The following is a 22,037-nucleotide window of genomic DNA, read 5'->3' as shown; positions in this document are numbered from 1 at the left end:
TGCAGTGCTGAAGCAGGAGGCCGGACGGGAGCTGGGTCACAGGGAGAGGGTCCCAAGCTCTGACCTGCAGGGCAGACGGCCGAGGGCGAGGGGCTGCAGGGGACACACGGCTGGGCCTCCCCACCCCGAGAGCTGCGGGCGCCCCGGACCGCCCCAGTTCTTCACAGCCCGGACTCGGTCCCCACGCCTGTGAGAAGCGGGGACTCAGGCCAGCCGCCCTTCTCGAGGGGCTGAGGATGCTGGATGATGTCACTGGCCCGAGGTGGCTGTCACCCCCGGTTTTCCTCGCAGGTGACCTTTGGCCGCGCGGGCTCCCACGGCGCCGAGGCGGGGCGAAGGGCGGGGCCTCCCCACATCCTCCTCCCGCCTGCAGCTGGGGATTGCAGCGCCGGCCGCCCGCGGGCCCGGATTTGCGCCCCGGTCGGCGTCCCCGTGCGACTGAGGGCCGCCCGCTGTCCCTGCCCTCCCGGCCCTCTGTCCCCCCGTGTGGCTCCCTCCTCCTCCTGTCCCGCTGTCTCCCGCTCCGACACCTGCTCACCTCCATCCGTGACCGCCTGGGGCTTGGGCCGGCTGCCGATTCTCGCCCAGACTGGCTTCCTCAGCCCCTCGACTCCCAGCCCCGCCGGAGCCCAGCTGGCACCCCCAGGAAGCCGCCAGCCTGCCCGGGGCTCGGCTCCAGCATGGACTTCTGACCACGGAAGCGACAGGTAACAGCGCTGCGGCCCCTGTTCTCTGGGCCGGGTCTGCTCTGCCCCGGGCGGCAGCCTCGGGCAGCCCAGGCACAGCTGGGGACCCGGCACGAAAGGCTGCTGGTCCGCTGGTCCGGAGAGCTCAGAACACCGGACCCTCCAGGAGGCCTGGGGTGTGGGGGCCGGGGCGACCCTCTGTGCAGATCAAGGAGCAGGGGTGGGCGAGGGAAGCAGTTCCCCAAAGGCGCGGACGGGCGCTCCAGGCAGGCACGGCACGGTGGGCGCCTCTGTGGGCCACTGGGTGGGGAGGGCATCACCAGGGCTCGCTTCCCTGTTTTATCGCGTTTATGTCATCTAATCCTTCAAAGGGGGTTTCACAGAGGGGAGGTCAGGCCTGGGAAGGTCACGCAGCCAGGATGCGCTGGACAGTCACATCAGGTGACCCCACGTTGGCTCCTCGTCCTCATGAGCCCCGGGCCGGGCTCCGACGGGAAGAGGCGAAGCTTCTCATGTGTGGGCAGGAGGGAGTCAGGAGGAGGCAAGTGGAGGCTGAGGGCCGAGCACAGGAAAGTGAGAAATGGGCAGATTCCTTCCTGGTGGACACAGGGAGGGGAACGAGGGGGAAGAGCCTGACGGAGAGCTGGCAGGAGCTCAGGACGCAGACCCAGGACACTGCAAAGCCACAAGGCTGCTCCTAGGAGAACACCTGCCCTCCCCTGTGGTTCAGAGCACATGGTGGAGGCTCAAACCTGGCCGCTCAACTCCCTGGCAGGGTGAACACGCAGGTCTCGCTGCTTCCAGCCTCAGTTTGCCCATCTGTAAAGTGGGGCGAAGGCAGCGCCATCCTAGGGGCTGCTTGCAAGGTCTGCAGGGCACAATGTGAAAGCCGGGATTGCAGACACCCTGTCCCTTAGGGCAGTTTGCACCATGGGCCCCCCGAGCCCACCGGGTGGAGGCGCTCGAGGATCTCCCAGAGCTCACCACAGGTGAGGCTGGTGGCCTCGTGCAGCCCCCTTCACAGGTGACCAGACTGAGGCTCGGCAGGGACAGCTTTGGTCCCAGCTCAACTGGGACTGGGACATGCAGGGTCCGTGTGACGGCAAGGAGCGTCCTGCAGGGCAGGATGAGGCAGAAAGGTGACTCCTGGCCTGGGCCACTTCAAGCCGGGCACAGGGCCTGATGGCTGGGCATCCGCCCCGTGGCGGGCGGCCCGCGGTGCAGGGGCCCTGCCTCAGGTGCCGGTGGTGAGCTCTGCAGAAGCCCAGTCCTGCCCACCTACCCCAGCTGTGTCCAGTTCCCTCACAAGCCCTCAGAGGAGGGAGGGAAGGGGAGGGAGTGCGGGGCAGCCCGCCAGCAGGAGGCGGGAGAGGTGGAGAAGGAAACAGCCCGGCAGCCCAGCCTGGGGAGGCTCTGGCTTCTCTGGTGCCTGGGACTGCGCGTGTGCAGGCGGAGGGGCCCCAGGCAGGATGGAGCACCTTCCCCTCCGAGCCCACCCTGGGGCCCTGGGGTGGGGAGGGCAGGGAGCCAGTGGTGACGTGGGACTCGGGAATGGGCCGGACCTGGGTTCAAGTCCCAGCCCCACAGCTCTCTGCAGCGGGGGCCTCACGTGTGATAAGAGGAAATGGGCGTAGGAACCAGAATGGGGTCTCTGTCAGAATGCAGGGAGGAGGACGGACAGGCTGCAGCGTCCCTGTGGGCCTTAACACACACGCTGACCCCGAGCAGCTGTTTCCAGCCCTGTGCCTGGGGTGCACGAGTCTGAGCCAGCACTGTGACAGGGACACGTGCTCGGCAGCGCCCCCCAGGGCTCCCAGGGAGCAGCAGCCAATCCAGGCATGGTGACCCACACCTGGGAGGCTGAGGCAGGAGGACCACACTTTCCAGCCCAGCCTGGGCGACTCAGGAGTTAGTGAGACTCTGTCTCAAACTAAAAAAATAAAAAAGAGCTAGAGATTCAATCAGTGTGCAGGCCCTGGGTTCATCCCCAGAACTGGGAGAGAGCGGGAGAGGGAGTGGGAGGGAGACACGGGAGGGACAGGGAGAGACAGAAAGGAGTGAGTAACTGTTAGGTTTTACTTTATTTTTGGTGATAATAGTCTTGTCACTGGCTGGAACACCAGCATGTACTGAGTCCTCACCTAATGATGGATCTGATTTAGGGTGATTCTACACCCCTTTGACAGACAGGGAAACTGAGTGCTGGGGAGGGAGGGGCATTTTCTAGGGTCACCCAGGAGGCCATTGTGAAGGGAAGAAAAGAGAGCCCCAAGACGAGGGTCTTCTTGCCCCCTGCCCCTCTCTCCCCTGCTTCTCCAGGCCCCGCTGAGTTGGGGAGGGAGCTGGGAGGACCCTCGCCCCCCCCCAAGGCTCACAGGCCCCACCGCCCCAGCCTGCCCGGGCCCCAGGCCAAAGGGACTTTTCATGACAGCTCAGAAGAGAGCTCTGAGTAAACCTGGAACTGCTACACCATCTGAGAACATTCCCCAGGCCGGGCAGGGCCCCAGCAAGCGCCCCAGCTGCCAGGACACCTGCAGCAGGGACCCCACCTGCAGCTCTCTGCAGCCCAGCGAGAGCAACGGTCTCCAGGGCCCCCTCGGGGTCCTGTGTCCCATGGCCAGGACTCTGGGCTTCTCCAGGCTCTGCTCCCTCGTCTGCCAAGGCCCTGATGGGCAGCCAGGAGCATCCCTGTCTGTCTCCACATCAGTAACAGTCGGCCTCCTGGCCCAGGCCGGGTGGCTGGAGGCAGAGCGCAGCTTGCTGGCTCCTGACGTAGCCTCGAGCTGTGGTCTAGAGCGCCTTCTTTTCCGTGCTTCGTCTGCACCGTCCTGGTGTGGGTCTGGCACGGGTTCATGGCTGCCAGGGCAGGGGAATCCACAGATGCCATGTGAGGCTCAGAGAAGCACAAGAGGTGGCCACGTCCCAGCTTGAGCTGTTGCAGTCTCCTTTCCGCCCACAGCCACTTGGCCAGTTCTTCCCAGCCCAGCTAGACCCCTGCTCAGTTGAGCACCTGCTGTGTGATGCTGGGCAAACCAGCACCCTCTCTGGACTGTCCCCGTTGCTACCTGCTGTCACGGGCACATCACTCAGATTGGGAGCTGAGGGTGTGGCCCCAAGTAGGAGCCTCGGGGCTCCTGGGGACAGTGACAAGGCTGAAGGGGAGACCGAGACCCTCAGGGGCCGCTGCTCCTTGCATGACCCTGCCCAGCAGCTCTTGCGCACACATTCAGTCACCAGCCCTCTCTCCTCACTGAGCACCTACTGTGTGCCAGCGCACTAGGAATGCCGGGGTGAGCAAACAGGCAAGTCCCCGCCCTGTGGGGCTGGTGTTCCGGGCAGAGAAAGGTCACCAGAACCAGTCACCAAACCAAGCCCACTATGGAAACTGCTGCAGAGGAGAGAAACACAGTGGAGGGGCTCCTTCAGAAAGCCATTTCATTCTCACTGACATTGAAACCTGAGGGGGAGAATGCAGACAAGCTGGGGAAAAGCATTCTGGGCAGAGAGCGTGGTATGTACAAAGGTCCTGAGGTGGGAGGGAAACCTAGAGCCTTGGAGCTCTTCTCCTGTGGACATAAGGCTCTCAACACAAGAAAGAGAAGTCAAAGCAAGCTTGGAGGATACAGCCTGTGAAGATACTGTCACCGACAGTAACCCTCACAACCCATGAGGGTAGAAAGCACGGTCTGCCATTTAGTCACCCACGTGACACATGTCAAGAGCACCTACTGTATGTGAGGCACTGGGCAGTCCCTAGGGGTCAGCAGTATCCAAGGGCAATGGTCCCTGCTGCACAGACAGGGCCAGGGCATCCTGAGCCTGTTCTCTGGTGAAGGGTCGGCTCCGGAGGAAGGAGTCACTCACTCGCTGGAGGGGTCAGGGCCAGGCGGAGACGACATCTGAGTGGGAGGGAGGCAGACAGTCAGCGGGCAGGGAGAGCTGGGGCACTGAGTCCCGGGGGTGCGGGGGGGGGGTCTCAGTACGCCGGGGAGTCAGGGTCCCTGAGGGTGGAGTGGGGCCTGAGGACAGGCAGAGTGACCCGGGACCAGGAGCTCTTCCTGCGCTTTCCCTCTTGGGAAGTCCCTGCCTCACCAGCTTCTCCTTCCAGGTCCCAGGGCTCTCGCAGACTGCGCTCCCGCCGCCGCCGCCGCCGCCGCCGCCGGGGAGTCCCGCGGCACCCACGCCCCTCTTCTGGCCGTGGGAAAGGGGGCCCTCACCTTTCACTTTCAGCTCTGCGGCTCCGTGCAGCAGGGCCAGGCGCAGAGAAGGGCTCATTCCTTAGTCGTGGGCAGGGGAGGAAGGCTCGGAAGCCCAGCAACTGGGCTCTCTCCAGTCCGGAGGCTGTGAGCCGTGCCTCTCCGGACAGGCCTGCTGGCTTCCTGGTGTATGCATTCCGCTCTGCCTGGGACCTTGCAAGAAACCACTGCGCCCGCCCGCTGTTCAGCAGTTTTCCAAAGCGGGCGTCAGGTCACCCTGGCTGAGCGCAAACAATACTGAGCAGCCACGCGAGGGAGGCCACTCTACACCCTTCCCTAGGCGTGCTCTGTCTGCCTCTCTCTCTAATTGCTCCAAGTTTAGTTTATTTTCCATTCTATTACTGGGAACTGTCGGTGACAAAAATTCTTAATTTTAACTAAATCAAGTTCATCAGTCTTTTTTCTTTATAGTGAAAGCTTTCTGTGCCACCTAAGAAGACTTGCCAGCACTGAGGTTAGGGGAATTTTATCCTGTGTTTTCTTCTGGATGATTTATTGTTTTACTTTCATATTTGTACCTACAGTGTATCTGGAATTTATTTTCATGCTCAGTGTGAGACATGGGTATTTTTCAAGGTGCATTCTTTCCTGTATGAATAGTCAACTAATATGGCATCATTTTTTAATGTCATGCTTTCTCCATGCTTTTCACAGATGCATTTATCAGAAATCAAATAATTATTATGTCTAATTCTAGAGTATCTATTTTTTTCTATCAGCCAGTTTGTTTCTCTTTGCCATGTTTTCTTGATTATTTTACAGGTCTTGATAGTCTTCAAATTATCTAAACTATTTTGAGCTTTTTGCATCTCTATATAAATTTTAAAATAATTTGGTCAATTTCCACCAAAGAAAATCTTGCTGAAGTATTTTTTTTTAACCCTGAGATCTCACTGAAACTTTAGTTCGATTTGAAGAAAATGGAAAAGTTTAAATCTTCCAATCCATTAACACAGTCAGTATGTTCCTCCATTTATTTCTATTTCTTTTAATTTAATTTATCTTAGAAATGTCTTATAGGTTTCTGTTTATAAGTCTTGTAAATCATTAGAGTCATTCTTGGGTGTTTGATATTTATGTAAATCGCATAATTTTTAAATTTGATATTTATTCTTAGAGAAATACATGATTTTTAAAAACATCTGGCAACTTTATTGATATATTTTTCAAGTTAGATTTTAGATGTACATGCAGGTAGTTACCAAAACAACCCACTTCAACCAACTACAGATAAGAGATCTGTCTTGGTTTTGATTTGGGTTTTGGTTTGGTTTGAGGCAGACTCTGTCTATGTTGCCTGAGCTGGCTTCCAACTCCTGGGCTCAATGCGCCTCCTCCCTTAGCCTGCTGCTGAGCTGGGGCTGTAGGGGTATAGCTGTGGCATCCACTTAGAGAAGGGGTTCTTGCCTTTGCTTTTGTAATGTTTTTAGGGTTCTTCCTCTGCTAATCTAGTGGAAGAAGGTATATTGGTGCAAAGCAGAGGGTCCCAGGCTGCAACTTCATTAACCAATAAGGTTGTTTTGTTTCTAACACTTAACAATTTTGAAGTGTACAATATGACGCTGTTGACTATATGCACACTGTTGAGAACTGATCTTCAGACTTTTATCTTGCGTGAGCAAAACACTGTGCCTCTCAGGCGGCTCCCCACCATCCCTTTTCCCCGGTCCCTGGCAACTGCCAGCCTCCTTTCTGTTTCTGTGAGCTCGATGACTTTAGATGCATTGTGTCTTTTTGTAACTTACTTTACTCAGCCTAATTCCTCAAGTTTCGTCCATGCTGTAGCTTATGACAGGATTTTCTTCTTTTGGAAGCCCAAATAATATTCCACATTTAATTTTTTTTATATCTATTTACCTGTCAGTGAATTTAGATTACTTGGACATCTTGGCTATTATAAATACTAGGGCAGTAACACAGGTGCAAAAGTATTTAAGATGCCACCTTAGCAGGGTATTTAGCTCAGTGATTCTGCCACCTGCCTTGCAAGCACAAGTTCCTGAGTTTGATCCCCAGTACCAAAAAAAAAAAAGATGCCACCTTGAATTCTTTTGGATGTATACCTGATGTTTCTATTTTTCATTTTTTAAAAATTAGCAAAACTTTGTAGCATTTTATAACCCCTCCAAAGGTGCAGAAGTATTCCAACTTCTCTACATCCTCACCAACACTGGCCATTTAAAAAGTAACAATAATAACCCTCCTAACAGGTGTGAGATATTTCATTATGGTTTTGATCTTCATTTCTCTGATGATTAGTGATACTGAACATCTTTTCATATATGTGTTAGCCATTTGTTCATCTTCTTTGGAGAAATATCTGTTTAAGTCCTTTGCCCATTCTTTTTTTTTTTTTTTCCTTTGCCCATTCTTAAATTAGGATATTTTGAGTTTCTTTGTTACTGGGTTGGAGATGTTCTTTTTATTCTAGATACTAATCCCCTATCAAACATAGGCTTTGCAAATTTTTTCTCTCCTTTTATAGGTTGCCTTTTGATCTTGTTGATTATTTCCTTGCTGAGCAGAAGTTTTTAAGTTTGTTGTAGTCCTTTTCTATGCTTGCTCTTGTTGACTATGCTTCTGGCTTTCTAGCCAAGAAATCGCCACCCAGTGTAATGTCATGAAGATTTGCCCCTTTGATTTCTTGAGCTAATTTTTGCATATAATTGTCTTAGTTACTTTCTTGTCACTGGGACACAACACCCAACACCCACAGCTGTAAGGAGGAAAGGTTTACTTTAGCTTACAGTTTGTAACTGTTTCAGTCCATATTCAGCTGGCTGGGGGGGGGGGGCGGGGATCACAGGAACCAGGAAGGGATTTTTAGAGGAAAAGGGGATACAGACCCTTCCAGGCCACGCCCACATTGACCCACCTCCGCCACCAGGATTCACCTCCCAACACCACACAAAGTAATTTGTTTCTGTTTCCTGCTCGTTGAGTGTTTTTTATTTTTCATTGTTAAAGGGCCTGAATCTTGTCAAATGCCTTTTCTGCACCAGCTGAGAGGATTATGCAGTTTTTGGTCCTTTGTCCTGTTTGTGTGGTGTATTACATTTATTGATGTTCGTAATTTGAATCATCTACATTTCAGGGGTAAACTCTGTGTGGCCATGGCATATGATTCTTTTAATGTGCGGTTGAATTTGCTTTGTTAGTATGTTATTGAAGATTTTTGCATAGATATTTAGCAACAGTATTGGTTGGTAGTTTTCTTGCACCATTTTCTGGCTTCGGTGTCAGTGCCTTATAAAATGAGTTGTTCCCTCTTCTTCGGTTTTTTGGAAGAGCTTGGGAAGGGTTGGTGTTGATCTTTCTTTAGAAATGATTGGTGGAATTTTCCAGTGCAGCCATTTGGCTCTGGACTTTTTCTTTTGATTACTGACCCAAACTCCTTACTAGTCGTAGGTCTATTTAGATTTGTGTATGTGATTCAGCCTTGTAAGTTTGTTTCTAGGAATTTGTCAATTTCTTCAAAGTTATTCAGTCTGTGGCCACATAATTGTTCATGGCTTTCTCTTATCCCCTTTATTCCTATAGTGTCAGTTGTAATGTCTCCTGCATTTCTGACTTTAGGTACTTGAATCTTCTCTCTATTCTCTTAGTCTAAGAGTTTGTCAATTTTGATGATCTTTAGAAATACAATAAAATTTTATTTTGATCTTATGTTCAGTTTCCTTAATTTTTATTCTAATCATTTATTCCTGAATATCTTGGTCTTTTCTAGGTATGCAATCCTTATACCATTCCAAACAAGTATAGTTTTCTAACCTTTATAAATTTATCCCTTTGCCTTACTGTGTTGATTGGGATCTCTAGTCCAAGATAGTTTTGGTTTTTCTTGTTTCAGGGAGGAAGTGTTTTATATTTAGCCATTAAGGATAATGTTAGCTATGTAGGGTGTGTGTGTGTGTGTGTGTGTGTGTGTGTGTGTGTGTGTGAGACCTTTGTCAGTTGTCAGATTAATGATTTAATCTTCACGGGACACAGGAATTATATTTTCTGACAGACTTTTAAAAGTCACAAATAGGTGTTGCAATCCATTCATTATGCTTTCTGAACCTATTAAATGATCATGTAAAATTTTTTTATTGTTATTAAAGAGATTACTGACTTTCTTTTCTTTTTCTTTTTCATATTGTAATTACTAATACATACTAATACTGCAGGTTAACGAGTTTCACTGTGACATTTCCACACATGCCTTCTACCCTCCCTTCTATTCTTGCTGTTCCTCCCCAGATTACTGATTTTTAAATGTCAAACTAATCTTACATTTCAAAAATAAATCAGTGTGATATATTTATATATTTTATATATACATATTTGTTACTTTGTTGTTGTTTGAGACAGGGTCTCACTATGCAGTTTGGGCTGACCTGGAAGTGTATAGCTTCAGGATGGCCTGGAACTCACAGCAATCCTAAATGCTGGGATTACAGGTGTGGACCAAGCCTGGCTCAGGATTTTTGCATTTTATTCATGAGAAGGATTGACCTACAATTTTACCTTCTTTTTTCTTTTTTTTTGATACCAGGGATCAAACTCAGGACCTTGCGCTTGCAAGGCGGGCTGAGGAACCACTGAGCTAAATCCCTGGCCCCTACAATTTTACTTTCCTTTAATGTCAATTTTTGGCATCTTTAATTCCAGTGTTTAGTTCATTACGGTTAATGAAAGTGCTGATATGTTTGGGACTAAGCCTAGTATATCACCATTTGTTTTTCTTTTTTTAATGCCATTTATTCTTTGTTCCCGCTTTCTTCTTCTTTGTCCAAATTTTAGAATAATCAACTTTCTTTTCTTTTTTTTTTTTGGTACCAGGGATCAAACTCGGGACCTTGCGCTTGCAAGGCAGGCAGGGGCATCACTGAGCTAAATCCCTGGCCCTAGAATAACCAACTTTCTGAAGTTGATTCTATATTTTCTATGGTTGGTTTGCTGTATGTTCTTTTTTTAACTTGTAAAATTTTTATTAGTATATGCTTGCTCTACATAATGATTATAGTCATTGTGGGGAGTTGGTACATGTATGTAACACATCTTAATTCTTTTATTTCCCCTTCCCCTCTCTCTCCTCTCCCTACCCCTCCTTCTGTTGTTCTTTCTTTGATAAACCTTTTTGTGCCCATCTTAGGACAACATGCATACTTGATTTTTAAAAAGGTCTGTCTACGTTAGAAGTTTTACCACTTCCTGGACAAACATTGGCCTTTAACTTTATTCACTCTTCTTACCTCTGGGGTATCGTGGTCATGTGTTTTAGTTCTACAAATACTTAAAATTCTATAAGAGGTTATCTTGGTGTTTTCAGCCATTAATACTTATCTTTATTTCTTCTCTGCTGCTCTTCATTCCTTCTACAGAGCCCTGCTTCTTATCTGAAATTGTTTTTCTTTGGCCTGAAAAGCTCACATTAGCATCTCTTTTGGTGCAGGCCTGCCAGTGACAAACTCTGTTTTTGTGGGGGTTCTAAAGTCTGAATAAACCATTTTAATCAAGATATATCTCACATACCTTAAAAAATCACTTTTTAGTGTACAATTCAATAGATTTTAGTACAGAATATTCACAAAGTTGTGTGAACATCATCATTAACTAATCCTAGAATATTTTCATCACTCCAGAAAGAAACCCTATGGCTGTTATTAGTCACTCTCCACTGCCCGCTTACAATTTCAGCTTTTGACAACCTACTTTCTGTCTCTGTGGATTTGCCTATTCTGGACACTTCATATAAATTGAATTATACAGCGTTTGACCTTTGGTGTTGGCTTCATTCCGGTTGTTGTAGCACATACTGGTAGGTCAATCTCGTTTATAGCTACATAATATTATGTCACAAGGATACCCTACATTTTGTTTATCGGCTCACCAGTTGATAGAAATTTAGGTTGCTTCCAAATTTTGACTATTATGAATAATTTTTCTAGGATCATTTGTGTACAAAGTTTTTTGCTGTTGTTGTTTTACATATATAGTCAGTTCTTTTCACTCTGTACCTAGAAGTGGAATTACTTGGTATTATGGTAACACTGACTTAACTTCAGAGAAACTGAAAAACTTTTCCAGTAGTGGCCAAACCATTTTATGTGCTCACTAACGATGTATAACTGTTCAGTTTCTCCACTTCCTCACTCACACTTGTTATTATTGTTATTGTGGCTCTCATTGCCCTCCCAGTAGATAGGGAGGGGCACCTCATTGTGTCTTTATTTGAAGCTCCTTGATGACTGGTGATGCTGAGCTTCTTTTGTGTGTGTTTGTCATTTGTATATATTCTTTGATGAAATATCTATTCAAATTTTTGTCTGTTTTAAATTGGGTTCTGTGTCATTTAGCTCTTGAGTTGTAAGGGTTCTTCGTGATCAATACTAGTCCTTTAGCACACACATGATTTGAAATTACTTTTGCCCATTCTGTAGCTGTCTTTTCACTTTAAGACTGTCCTTTCCACCACCTGCCTCAAAAGTGCAAGGACCCGAGTTTGATCCCTGGTACCAAAAAAAAAAATACTGTCCTTTCAGCACAAATGTTTTAAATTTTTATATCGTCCAATTTATTCACTTTTCTTTATTTCTTTATGTTTTGGGTATTATATTTAAGAAGCTATTGCCCAGTTGCCAGGTGTGCTGGTGCACCCCTGTAGTTCCAGCACTCAGGAGGTGAGTTTGAAGCCAGCCTGGGCTACATGGTAGGTTCAAGGCCAGCCTGAACTACATAGTGAGACCCTGTCTCAAAAAAAAAAAAGCAAAAAGGGCCAGGGATTTAGTTTAGCAGTGCCACTACCTGGCTAGCAAGCACAAAGTCCTAAGTTTGATCCTGGTACCAAAAAAAAAAAAAAAAAAAAAAAAAAAGAAAAAAAGAAAAAGACTATTATCTAACATAAGGTCATTAAGATTTATGCCTATTAAAAGAAAAAAAGATTTACGCCTATGTTTAAGACTCTAATAGTTTTTCCTTATATTTCAGTCTTTAATCTATTTTGAGTAGATTTTTGTGTATGATGTGAAATTATATTGCATGTGAATATCCAATTTCACTAGAACCTCTTAGTTTAAAGCCCCTTCTTTTCCCCCCACTGAATTATTTTTCACCCTTGTCAAAATCAATCAAATATAAATGTATGGACTTACTTCTGGACTCTCAATCTGATGCCACTGATCTATATGTCTATCTATATAACAGTACCACACTGTGCTGATTAATGTACCTTTGTACTAAGCTTTGGAATTGGGAAGTACAAATTCTCACACTGACTTCTTTCTCAAGATTGCTTTACTACTAGTTCCTTACATTTCCCTATCAACTTTAGAATTAACCCCCCCCCCCCCCGGCAAAATCCAGCTTGGATTTTTAGAGGATTTCTGTAAATCAGTCTAGGGCAGTGGTGGTGAGCCCATGCACGCATGCCACAGGGAGCTGTTTATCATCACTGAAAGTTCTGAAAGGTTCACTCTCAGCAATCTAGGTAGTCATTTCATAATATCAAGTCTCTCAGTCCAGGAACACATCAATGGATATCCTCCATTTATTTAGTACTTTTATTATTTGTTTCAATAATGTTTATAATTTTCCATGTGCTAATCTCATCCTATTAAACTAGTCTTGCAGTAACATAACTAATAATTGTTAAAATTTATTCCTAAGTATTATATTCATTTTGGTGTTATTTAAATGAAACAGCTTTCTTAATTTCATTCAGATTGTTCATTGACAGTGTATAAAATATAATTGACTTTTGAATATTAACCTTGTATCTTACAGCTTACTAAATTCATTTATTAACCCAAATAGTTTTTGTTGGTTTGTTTTGGTGTGTATTCCTTTAGATTTTGTATATACAAGATGATATTGTCGAAAAACAGAAATAGTTTATTTCTTTCTTTCCAGTCTGGGTTACTTTTTGCCTATTGGCCTTGGCTAGAACCTCACTAAAATATTTCATAGGCATCAAGAGGATGAGTTCTTGCCTTGTTCATGGTCTTAGTGGCAAAGCTTTCAGATTTTCACTGTTAGATATGATGCTAACTGGGATTTCACAGATCCTTTTATCTATTAGAGTGATCTTGCCTTCATTTTTCCTTTTTTGGGGGGGGAGTTGTTTTTATTTTTTGTCTTCACTTGGATATTCTTGCTGGATATAAAATTCGAAGTTGGCTTTTAAAAATTTCAGCTTTTCCAGAGGTCTTGGATTCCATCCTTAGCAATTTCAGCTTTTAAATAACTTTTCTATGGTCTTCTTCTTTCCATCATTTCTGTTAATAAGTCCATAGGTAAAATATCTTTTTTCTTGGGATTTATAGAGCTTTTTTTTTTTCAGTACTGGAGATTGAACTCAGGGCCTTCACACTGAGCTACATTTTCAGCCCTTTTTAAATTTTGAGACAGAGCTTCACTAAGTTGCCTGGGCTGGGCTGGAACTTGTGATCCTCTTGCTTCAGCCCCCTAGAGTGATGGGATTACAGGAATGTGCCAGAATGCCTGGCTTGTAAAGCTTTTTGAATCTGTGGCTTAATGTCTTTTGTAAGTTTAGAAAAATCCCTAATCAGTCTCTTCACTATTACTCCTGACTTTTTTCTCCTCTCTTTCTTAATTCCAAGTGTATATATACTATCATTTCACAATGTCTCACATGTCTCCTGTCCTCTTTGGTGCATATTTGAACATTTTTTCTGCATGCTTCAATCCGGGTAGTTTCTGTTGACCAATGTTCCAGCTCACTCATCTTCTCTTCTGATCTTTCAAATAAGTTGCTAAATCCATCTCTTCAGTTCTTATAAATTTCAGTTATTATGGTGTTCTGTGCTAGGATTTCTAGTTTTTAAGGAGATTGCATGTTTCTGGTAGAATTCTTGAGTGTACCAAGCATAAGCATAGTTATTATAAAACATGTTCGCTAATGTCATTTTCTGAATCATCTCTGTGTCTATTTCTATTTTTTTTCTTCTCTTGCTTACTGATTATTTGATACAATTTCCTAGTTTACCTTATAATTTTAATTGCATGCTGGACATTGTATATGAAAAATATAGAAGCTTTGGATGAAGCTAACTTTTTCCAGATAGATTTTAATTTTCTTCTTAAAGACATGTAACATTTAGGCAGATCTCCTTGATACAGTCAGGTCTAAACTATTCCCAGTCTTTATTCCCAAGGCATGGCCTGTTCTGAATGACTGGGTACTTATCAAGACCCATATTTCCTTTTTTTAAACATTCATTTACATAATTATGGAATTTGTTTATGGATGCATAATATGTTTATGAATATTTGAATAACTTTAAAACATTTAAGTATCTTGTGATATACAAATTAAGATTAAGGAAAAGTGAGTTTTATTTTGACAGTGTTGCCTGGTAATAAATTAAGTAAGTACATATTAAGTTTATGTAGTACAGCCATAAGTCTACATCTGCTGGTGGCTTTTCCACTTTAAAGATAAGACCAAAATCAAAACCTCTGAACTTTTCAACATGACAGGATCAAAGTAGAGCTATAATTGTAAATACAATCAATATAGCAAACATTATTCTAATAAGCTATACCAAAACATAACAAACATCTACTATACTCAATTTTAAGTGCTGCCACTGAAATCAATTACAGTGGTACCTTGGTTTATGCACTTAATTTGTTCTATGATTTTGGAAAAGATAGCTGCATTTGTGTTTCTGTGGGGCCATGGCTCTGTTTGTCATCGAATGTGGAGTTTGTGAACAGAAGTAAAATTCTGCTAAACACTTTCGCATTCATGAACCGAGATATTACTGTATATATATTTATTCTGATGCTACCACAAAGTGTGTAGGCTCAAATACTGATAATGGTCATTTAAAATTAAATTGATAGAATACCTAGAAAGTAGGTGAGTTGGAACCTCTGGACAGTTTTCTGATATTCACTGGAAACAGTTTTTGAAAGATAGGGACGGCTATTGTTTTACTACAAATTAGAAGCTTCGAAATCATCTACCTTTAGTGCTTTCAGCTGTCGCAGAGCCACAATCCAAAGGCTCAAATAATTTCAAATCGTCACTAATATTATTAAGCAGAAATTCTCCCGTGTCAGTACTTTTAATGTCGTGTACATCAAACTATAACAAAAGACAACTATCACAAGATGCAGCCCCTCTGGTTCATGAACAACATGCGTATCACAGTAAGCCAAGTTTATATTCCACCATCAAGTGTGGTTCCCCCGTGAGTTCACTTTGTGATGGATCATTGAGAATGCCTTCAAATCCGATAGTCTCTTCATTACCCCTCAAAATATCCAGTGAAAAGTTTGAGCTTGAGAGAAATGGGAGACGCTGAACCTGTTGTACTGCCTTGAATTCCATTTGTAATTTTAGAGAAGCAAAGAGACCCTTGATGTTCTTGAGTGTGGAAAAATTCATTTTATCTTTGTTGAGCTGGAAATTTTTTTCTGATAATTCAAGAGGATGACTTGGTAATAGTTCATTTTTCACACAAGAAAAACCTTTCCTGGCCGGGGATTTAGCTTAGTGGTTTCGCCTCCTGCTATGCAAGCTCAAGGACCCGAGTACCATCCCCGGTACCAAAAAAAAAAAAAAAAAACTGAAAGAAAAACCTTTCCGCAGAAGATCATGACTTTCAAAAGGCCCACTTGCTGAAAGTTCAGTAACTGGAACACTGTCCTTTAGCTGAGATCCAAGTCCTCTGGCATTCATCCTCAGCCCACTGTGTGAACAGCTTCTCAGTCCGGTTCCCGTCGGCTGGCCCGGCCGCTCACTCAAGACCCATATTTCTTACCAGGCCTTGAATCCCAGTTCTTCCCTCAGCCTTGTAAAACTGCCAAAATCTACTCTTGGTTTTTCAGCCTAATTCTTGGCATGCTGCTCATTCTCAACAACTTGACAAATGATTGGAGGGAAATTGCATGCCAAGTTTCACTGATTTTCCTTCTCTCAGGGACTAGATAGCGTGGCTGTTATCTCATGCAGTTTTTATTTCTACTCAGTTGTTCTCAGTAGGAGGATTTGTCTGATACCAGCTATTCCAAAAGTGGAAGTCTTCTCTCCACAAGCATTTTACAAAACTTATATTTAAAATGTTATGAGGTAACTTGGTCACTGAAAAAGACATAAATAATACTATAATTATAGCCAGGGATGGAGGCGCATGCCTGTAATCCCCACACTCTGGGAGGCTGAGGCAGGAGGATCACAAGTTGGAGTCCGGCCTGGGCAACTTATAACCCTGTCTCAAAATAAAAACAAAGAAGAGCTGGGATGTAGGTCAGTGTGAAGGCCCTGGGTTCAACCCTAGCACCACTGATAATAATAATAAATTAACATCCACGATAATTTCACCAAACTGTTGAGATGCCTAGATACTCTTCCTTCTTTTTTTTTTTTTGGTACTGGGGATGGAACTCAGGTCCTTGCACTTGCATAGCAGGTGGCGAAACCACTGAGCTAAATCCCCGGCCCATACTCTTCCTTCTTGTATCCCCTTTTTTCCTACACTACTCGAAACTTATGTTTACCACGTCCATGAATTTATTTATATTTTTACGACATCCACACGCTCACTCAGTGACTCACAGACTTGCTGTGTGGCTTGGGATGTGGCGTGCAGTGTTACTATGCACACACCCCTCCCTGATTTGCTGATTTTTCACTGCTCTTTCTCTTCGTGACCCTCGGTAGCTTTGTTGTGTGCACCAGTGAATGAATCACGTTCACACTGAGCCATTACATCACGGTTTATGTTTTCCATTCTCCTGATGATGGGTGTGTAGTTTGTTTCTGATTTTCCTCTGCTGAAACCCATGCTGCGGTAAACACCTCTCCATACACGTCTGGTATGCATGTGGAGAGTTTCTTCAGCAGTGTGTGTAGGAGTGACCTTGCCGGGTCTCTGGGAAGGCGCATACTTGAGTTTATTAGATCATGCCAAACCATTTCCTGGGCCACTTGCATTAATTTACATTCCTCCGGCTGCCAGCGAGCCCCGTTGCAGCATAGCCTCAGCTCCTGTGATACCGTCAGACTTTTGTTCTTTGCCAATCTGATAAAATTTAAAAGGTCTGTCATTGCGGTTTTTATTTGCATGTCTCTCTTCACTGTGAAGTTAGGCGCTTTATGTTCCCGACATAGCACTTACTTCGGTCTGACTTCCTAAACCCGCACCTTTCCGCTTCCCCACCATCTCCTGAAATATGAGTTACTACAGCCCCAGACACCACTTCTTGGTGCTGTCGCCTGGTGGAGAAACACTTCCACGGGCGTCCTGTGGGGCGAAGCAGCAGTGTTCACAGCAAGCCTGCAGCAAAGATCCGTGACCCCCGTTTTTCAGATGCGGAAACAGAGCGTCAGAGAAGGTTGGTAACTTGGTCAAGGACACACGGCTGGGATCCAGCAGCTTCCAAGTCAGGGCCCTTCACTCCTCAGAGGGAGCCTGTGGGGGTCGAGGGCTCAGGGCCCCCAGCAAGAGCCCCTTGGTTCCCCTCTGTCCTCCCCAAGGAGACGCGCCTGCGGCCTGGTGTGCTGCTTTGTCCTCCAGTCAGCCTGGTGGGGTGAGCACCAAGGGCTGGACTGGGGCCGAGAGGGCAGGGGAACTGGCAGGGCCCCGCTCAGTGCTGGGCACTGTGAGGCGCCCGTGCTGCAGAAGCCCTTGTCACTCAGGGCTGCCGTTTCCTGGAAGTGAGCAGCCCTGTGAGCCGGGGTTAACTGTCTCGGATCCCGCAGCTGAAGAGCTGCGCCCTGGTCCCTCCTCTCAGTGATGGGGTACACAGTGGCTGCTCGTGCTAAAGGGGCAGGGCAAGGGCCTGCTGGTGTGTCTGAAAGGCAGACCCAGTCTCCAGCTCCCACAGGTCCTGGGCAGGTGGTAGGGTCTCGCTAAAATTGCTGTCTTTTGCCTTCCTTGAATGTGACTTTCGTGTTTCATTGTGCCTAGTTTTATGGCCCCGGAAGTGCTTGAGTGACACTTACTGTGTGGCAGGCACCGTTCCAAGTGTTTCGACTGTGACTGATTTAACTCTCCCAAGGGTCTCTGAGCATGGAGCTGTCATCATCACCCCACCTCGCCAGGGAGTTTAGGCAGCTTGCGTGGTCCAGTCTGGCAGTGGCAGTGCCGGGTCTGGATGGTCTGTTTCAGTCAGCGTGGTACAGGCTCCTCTCCGTTCCATCCTAATTACCTGTTGATGGGAGTGATATCAAATTGTCTTTTGAAACAGGTTCGTTGGAGTCCAAAATAGGAGACAAGGTAAAGATAAATAGCAAGTAGATAACAGTGCCAATGAAAACCCTGGTGATTATGAGTGGCGGGAGTTCTGGAACATTCCATCGTGACTTCAGGAACACAGCAGGCAGGCCAGGAAAGCTGAGTTTAAAGGACAGTTGTCCAAGGAGAGAACTGAGCTCATGCAAAGGCAGAGTTTCCGTGGGGCATAGGGTGTAGAGAGCTGGGGAGTCATTCAGGGCAGCTGGCCAGTAATAGCAGGAATCCCAGCCCTGGTCTGGCCCTTTGCAGTTCACAAAGCATTGTCACATCTGCTCGCTCACTGCCTATTCTTAGCTGCCAGGTCCAGAGGACAGCACTGTTCCCGTTTCAGAGGTGGTAACTGAGGTCAGCGACTGATCAGAGAGGAGCTCTCGTGCTCCAAGACCCACTGGCTTCAGATTCTGGGCTCTTTTCTCCACTCCTCAATACCAAGTATCTTTGGTGGCAAGCAACAGAGGTATAATTCAGTGCTGTTGAGCAACACATGGGGTTTGGGGGCTCATGTAAATGAAGGTCCAAATGTGGGCGTCAGGTACAACTGCATCCAGGTCCTCAAATCTTTCCATGGGCATCTTGGGCCTCCATAACTCAGTATTTCCAGTCTTTGCAAATAGGCTTTCTCTAAGAGGGCACCATAGTGGCTACAAGACACTGGCAGGAACCCCAAAGAGGGAAAAATCCCAGGACTCTCATTGATTGGCCTTGGGTCCATGCCCAGCCCTGAGTCAATCACTGTGTGACCAGTGGAACCCTCGAATTGGCCAGGATGAGTCAGGTGCCCATTTTATGGGCAGGGGGTGGAGTCAGCTGTACCCCAACTACAGAGTTGCCCCAGTTTAAGGAGCACTTCAGCAGAAAGGGGAAGGGATGCCAGGCAGACACAGGCAGCAGGTGCCCCCTCAACAACCCCAGGAGCAATTGAGGAATTGGGAGGGAAGAGGAGCCTCATTTCTTAGCAATGTGGGTTGTGCTTCTTCCTGTGGTTGAGATGGAGCCACTGAGGAGTAACACAGGCAGAGCTCCGCTGGGCCCAGGGCTGGGTGGGGGTCACAGAGGTGGATGTGCTAATGAGGGGCAGACTCAGCCCACCACCCCCTCCAGGCCTAATAACAGGGTGTCTTAGTCCATTTTCTGCTGCTATTACAAAGTTCCTGAGATCTGGTAATTTAAAAAGTTCGTTACGCTCACAGTTCTGGAGGCTTTCAAGTCCTAGATCGTACACTGGTGTTGCTCTGCACCTGCTGAGGGCCCTGCCCTATCAGCCCAGGGCTGAGGCATCTCCTGGAGAGAGCACAAGTGGCCAGCCTGGGTCTCCCCACCTCTGAGTCCATCAAGGGGGCCCCATACTCTCACCCCACCTAAGCCTGACTACCTCCAAATACCAGCAACACGTGGACTGGGGGATTTTCTCCCCCACGTGAGCTTGGGGGCACACATTCAGACCAGAGCACAGGGCTCCCGGGGATGAGACCAGTGTCCCTCCGAGCAGCGGAAATGGTATTCACTCCAGCTGCACAGCTAATTGGAAGCACTCTGGCCCCTCAGCCTGTGTCTCCTCTCCTGTTGCTTCTTTGGTGACTTTATTAGGAAAGTCACACAGAGCTGTTAATGGGAGTGCAGTAGTATCTGGGGGAACTCTGGTGAGGGGTTGTCTTGTGGGGTTCGTGATGGGATCTGGAAAAGCCATGTGTGTGACAAGGCCCCACATGGAGCTCCCCAGCCTCCCTGCCAGCCCCCGACTGCCTCTCCCCAGACAGACCCAGAGCTGCTGGGCACGGCATGCAAAGGGCCAGAAGGGCCCTGGCTGCCCACCTTGGGGGTCACTCCTCTGCCCGGGACATCAAAGGCTGCTCTTCTCAGAGATGCTCACTCAAGGGCCTGGACAGTCTTGCTCATATTGGTCAGAATCAGGGCCCAGGCTGCTCTGTGCGGTTGGCCTGGATTTCCTACTGTGCTCCCCAGGGGGCTGGCCTGGACTTGAGATGGAGTAAAACACCTCACTATCGGGCTAACCTTATCTTAAATATTCAGCAGCAGTGCCCTTTATGGGCTGGACTTGGATTTGTTATTTAGTAAAAAGCCAGTTTACCGGGCCATGTCATCGTGGGTGTTTAGTAGCACATAGGACTCGGGTTGCTGTTCGGTGGATGCTACTTTCCAAATCAGTCCTCCCTCCCTCCCTCCTGTCCATGTAACTGTAGGCCGATGAATGCACTGCTCTGTTCCACGTGCCATAGGCTCAGCAAGGACAGCAGAATAAATAGCAGTCCCCTCCCTCTTGAGCTCTCCCTGTGACTGCTAAGCAGGACCAGAAGCAGGCGGGAGAGTGGGGAGAGATCCAGGGGAAACCAGACACTTCTGAGGGGCAGGAAGCCTTGGGGTCACCCACAGGATCTTGTTTCTTTGAGGCCAATGCTAGAATCTGCAGCAGTCCTCCAGAGGGAGTTGGATGGGAGGGAGGTTACCCGGGGCTCACCCTCCCACTGTGCTGTGCTGTTGCAGCTCCTGCAGTCTCGGGAATTCAGGATGCAACTGCCTGGCTGGGCCGCTGCCTGGCTCCTGCTGATGCTCCAGAGTGGTAAGTAGCTGCCCCCGGGTGTGTGTGTGTGTGTGTGTGTGTGTGTGTGTGTGTGTTTCCTCCTCCCACAAAGCTGAGCAGGGGCTAGGCTGCCTCCCACAGGCTAGAGGCACCGGCCAGACCCTGTGACATCCACCACCTGAGGCTGATACCGCTTCAGTGGCCAATTCTCCCTTCATAAGAACCCATCCAGCCAAAGAGCTCCACTGACTAGAAGTGGGGTGCAGGCGCCTCAGGGGGCCCAGTCCATGGGTTTGGGTCTCCAGGTCTCGCTGGGGAGAGGAGAGCTGTCACTGTCCTCTGCCCTGGCTGCTCCCCCCTCAGGCCCACAGTCCTGCCTCTGCTCTAACTTCCATTTCTCCTTATGTAATAACTCTTCTTGGGGATGTTTCTCACCCATCCCTGGGTCCACAGCAGGCTCTGATGCTCCCCCACGACGCAGAGAGGGAGACAGATAGGCGTCCATCTGAGGTGGGAGGCCAGGGCTGGGTCCAGGAGGCCTTCCTGGAAGAGGTGGCCGAAGTGCCTGGATGTGCAGAGTCCTCCGGGCAGAAGGGAACTTGGCCTTTTCTTTGCTGAGTCAGAGGCATTTGCTCTGATTTGTACCACAAGACCCAGTGCCCCAAATAGCTCCTTCAGGAAACAGATGTCCTGTTTTTATTTTCCTTTTGAGTGGCAACCTCCCTCCCCCGCTTAGCTCTGGAAAGCCTTTGGGTCACCCGCCCTGGCTCTATGCCCTGTGAGAGCAAACAAGCCCCTGTGGTAATGGATCCCCGAGCACCATGTTACCCCATCTCCTGACAGCTCCGCCAGGTCTGCACTGCAGTTCCACTGAGGAAACTAAGGCCCTCAGCCACATAGCCACACAGAGGCAGAGCTTGGTGCCCTTCGGTCTGGCTCTGCTGCCAAAACTAAATATAACGAACAGAAAATTCTTGCTCACCATTCTGGAGGCCAGAAGTTCAAGATCAAGGTGCCAGCCGACCTGGTGTCTGTGAGGGCCTGGTCTCTGATTCCAAGATGGCGCCATGAACACATGGTGGGAGGGCAGGAGGGCCTCAGGGGCGAATGCTGGTGCCTCTGGCCGTTGGCGACTCTACTCCATGCACGAAGGCTCAGCACAGCACCATCCTCGAGGCCCACATCTCGGCATGGGCACAGTGGTGACTGGGATTCAAACCCAAGTGCATCCTTCCCTCACCCTCTGGCCGTGTGTGGTGACTGCTGCAGACAGGCAGTGAGCGCAGCGGGGGTGTGACCCATCTAA

At 47.7% G+C, this 22,037-nt stretch overlaps 2 protein-coding genes and 1 long non-coding RNA gene across 8 annotated transcripts in view; 1 reads left to right on the top strand and 2 right to left on the bottom strand.

Moving 5' to 3' along the window:
* Nucleotides 1-365: 365 nt before the first annotated feature.
* The window catches only part of Il21r (interleukin 21 receptor), a 32,922-nt gene continuing 11,250 nt past the window's right edge, over nt 366-22,037 (top strand). The window contains exons 1-3 of one of the 6 annotated variants that reach the window (XM_087208841.1): nt 384-707; nt 18,487-18,649; nt 20,695-20,770. In XM_087208841.1, coding sequence (XP_087064967.1) covers nt 20,719-20,770 — 52 coding nt within the window. In that variant the 5' untranslated portion in view covers nt 384-707; nt 18,487-18,649; nt 20,695-20,718. The other 5 variants (XM_013076469.3, XM_021237366.2, XM_021237365.2 and 2 more) reach the window with 5 other exon arrangements.
* On the bottom strand, nt 2,710-5,316 carry LOC110344191 (uncharacterized). The gene is made up of 3 exons (XR_002386593.2): nt 4,904-5,316; nt 4,416-4,585; nt 2,710-3,542 (listed from the first exon to the last, which is right to left on the bottom strand). It is a non-coding gene; the product is annotated as an uncharacterized LOC110344191 (long non-coding RNA).
* LOC101704959 (proteasome maturation protein) lies at nt 14,268-15,765 on the bottom strand. Its single transcript, XM_087208856.1, has 2 exons — nt 15,536-15,765; nt 14,268-15,424 (listed from the first exon to the last, which is right to left on the bottom strand). Exons 1-2 carry the CDS (start codon nt 15,633-15,635, stop codon nt 15,099-15,101), a joined length of 426 nt encoding a protein of 141 aa, XP_087064982.1. The 5' UTR covers nt 15,636-15,765; the 3' UTR covers nt 14,268-15,098.

This window comes from Heterocephalus glaber, unplaced genomic scaffold (assembly GCF_053883595.1).
Source record: "Heterocephalus glaber isolate CG9 unplaced genomic scaffold, H.glaber_assembly_v1.0 deba00000943, whole genome shotgun sequence".
In the NCBI taxonomy this organism is placed as follows: domain Eukaryota; kingdom Metazoa; phylum Chordata; class Mammalia; order Rodentia; family Bathyergidae; genus Heterocephalus; species Heterocephalus glaber.
This window is presented reverse-complemented; position numbering and strand designations above follow the sequence as displayed.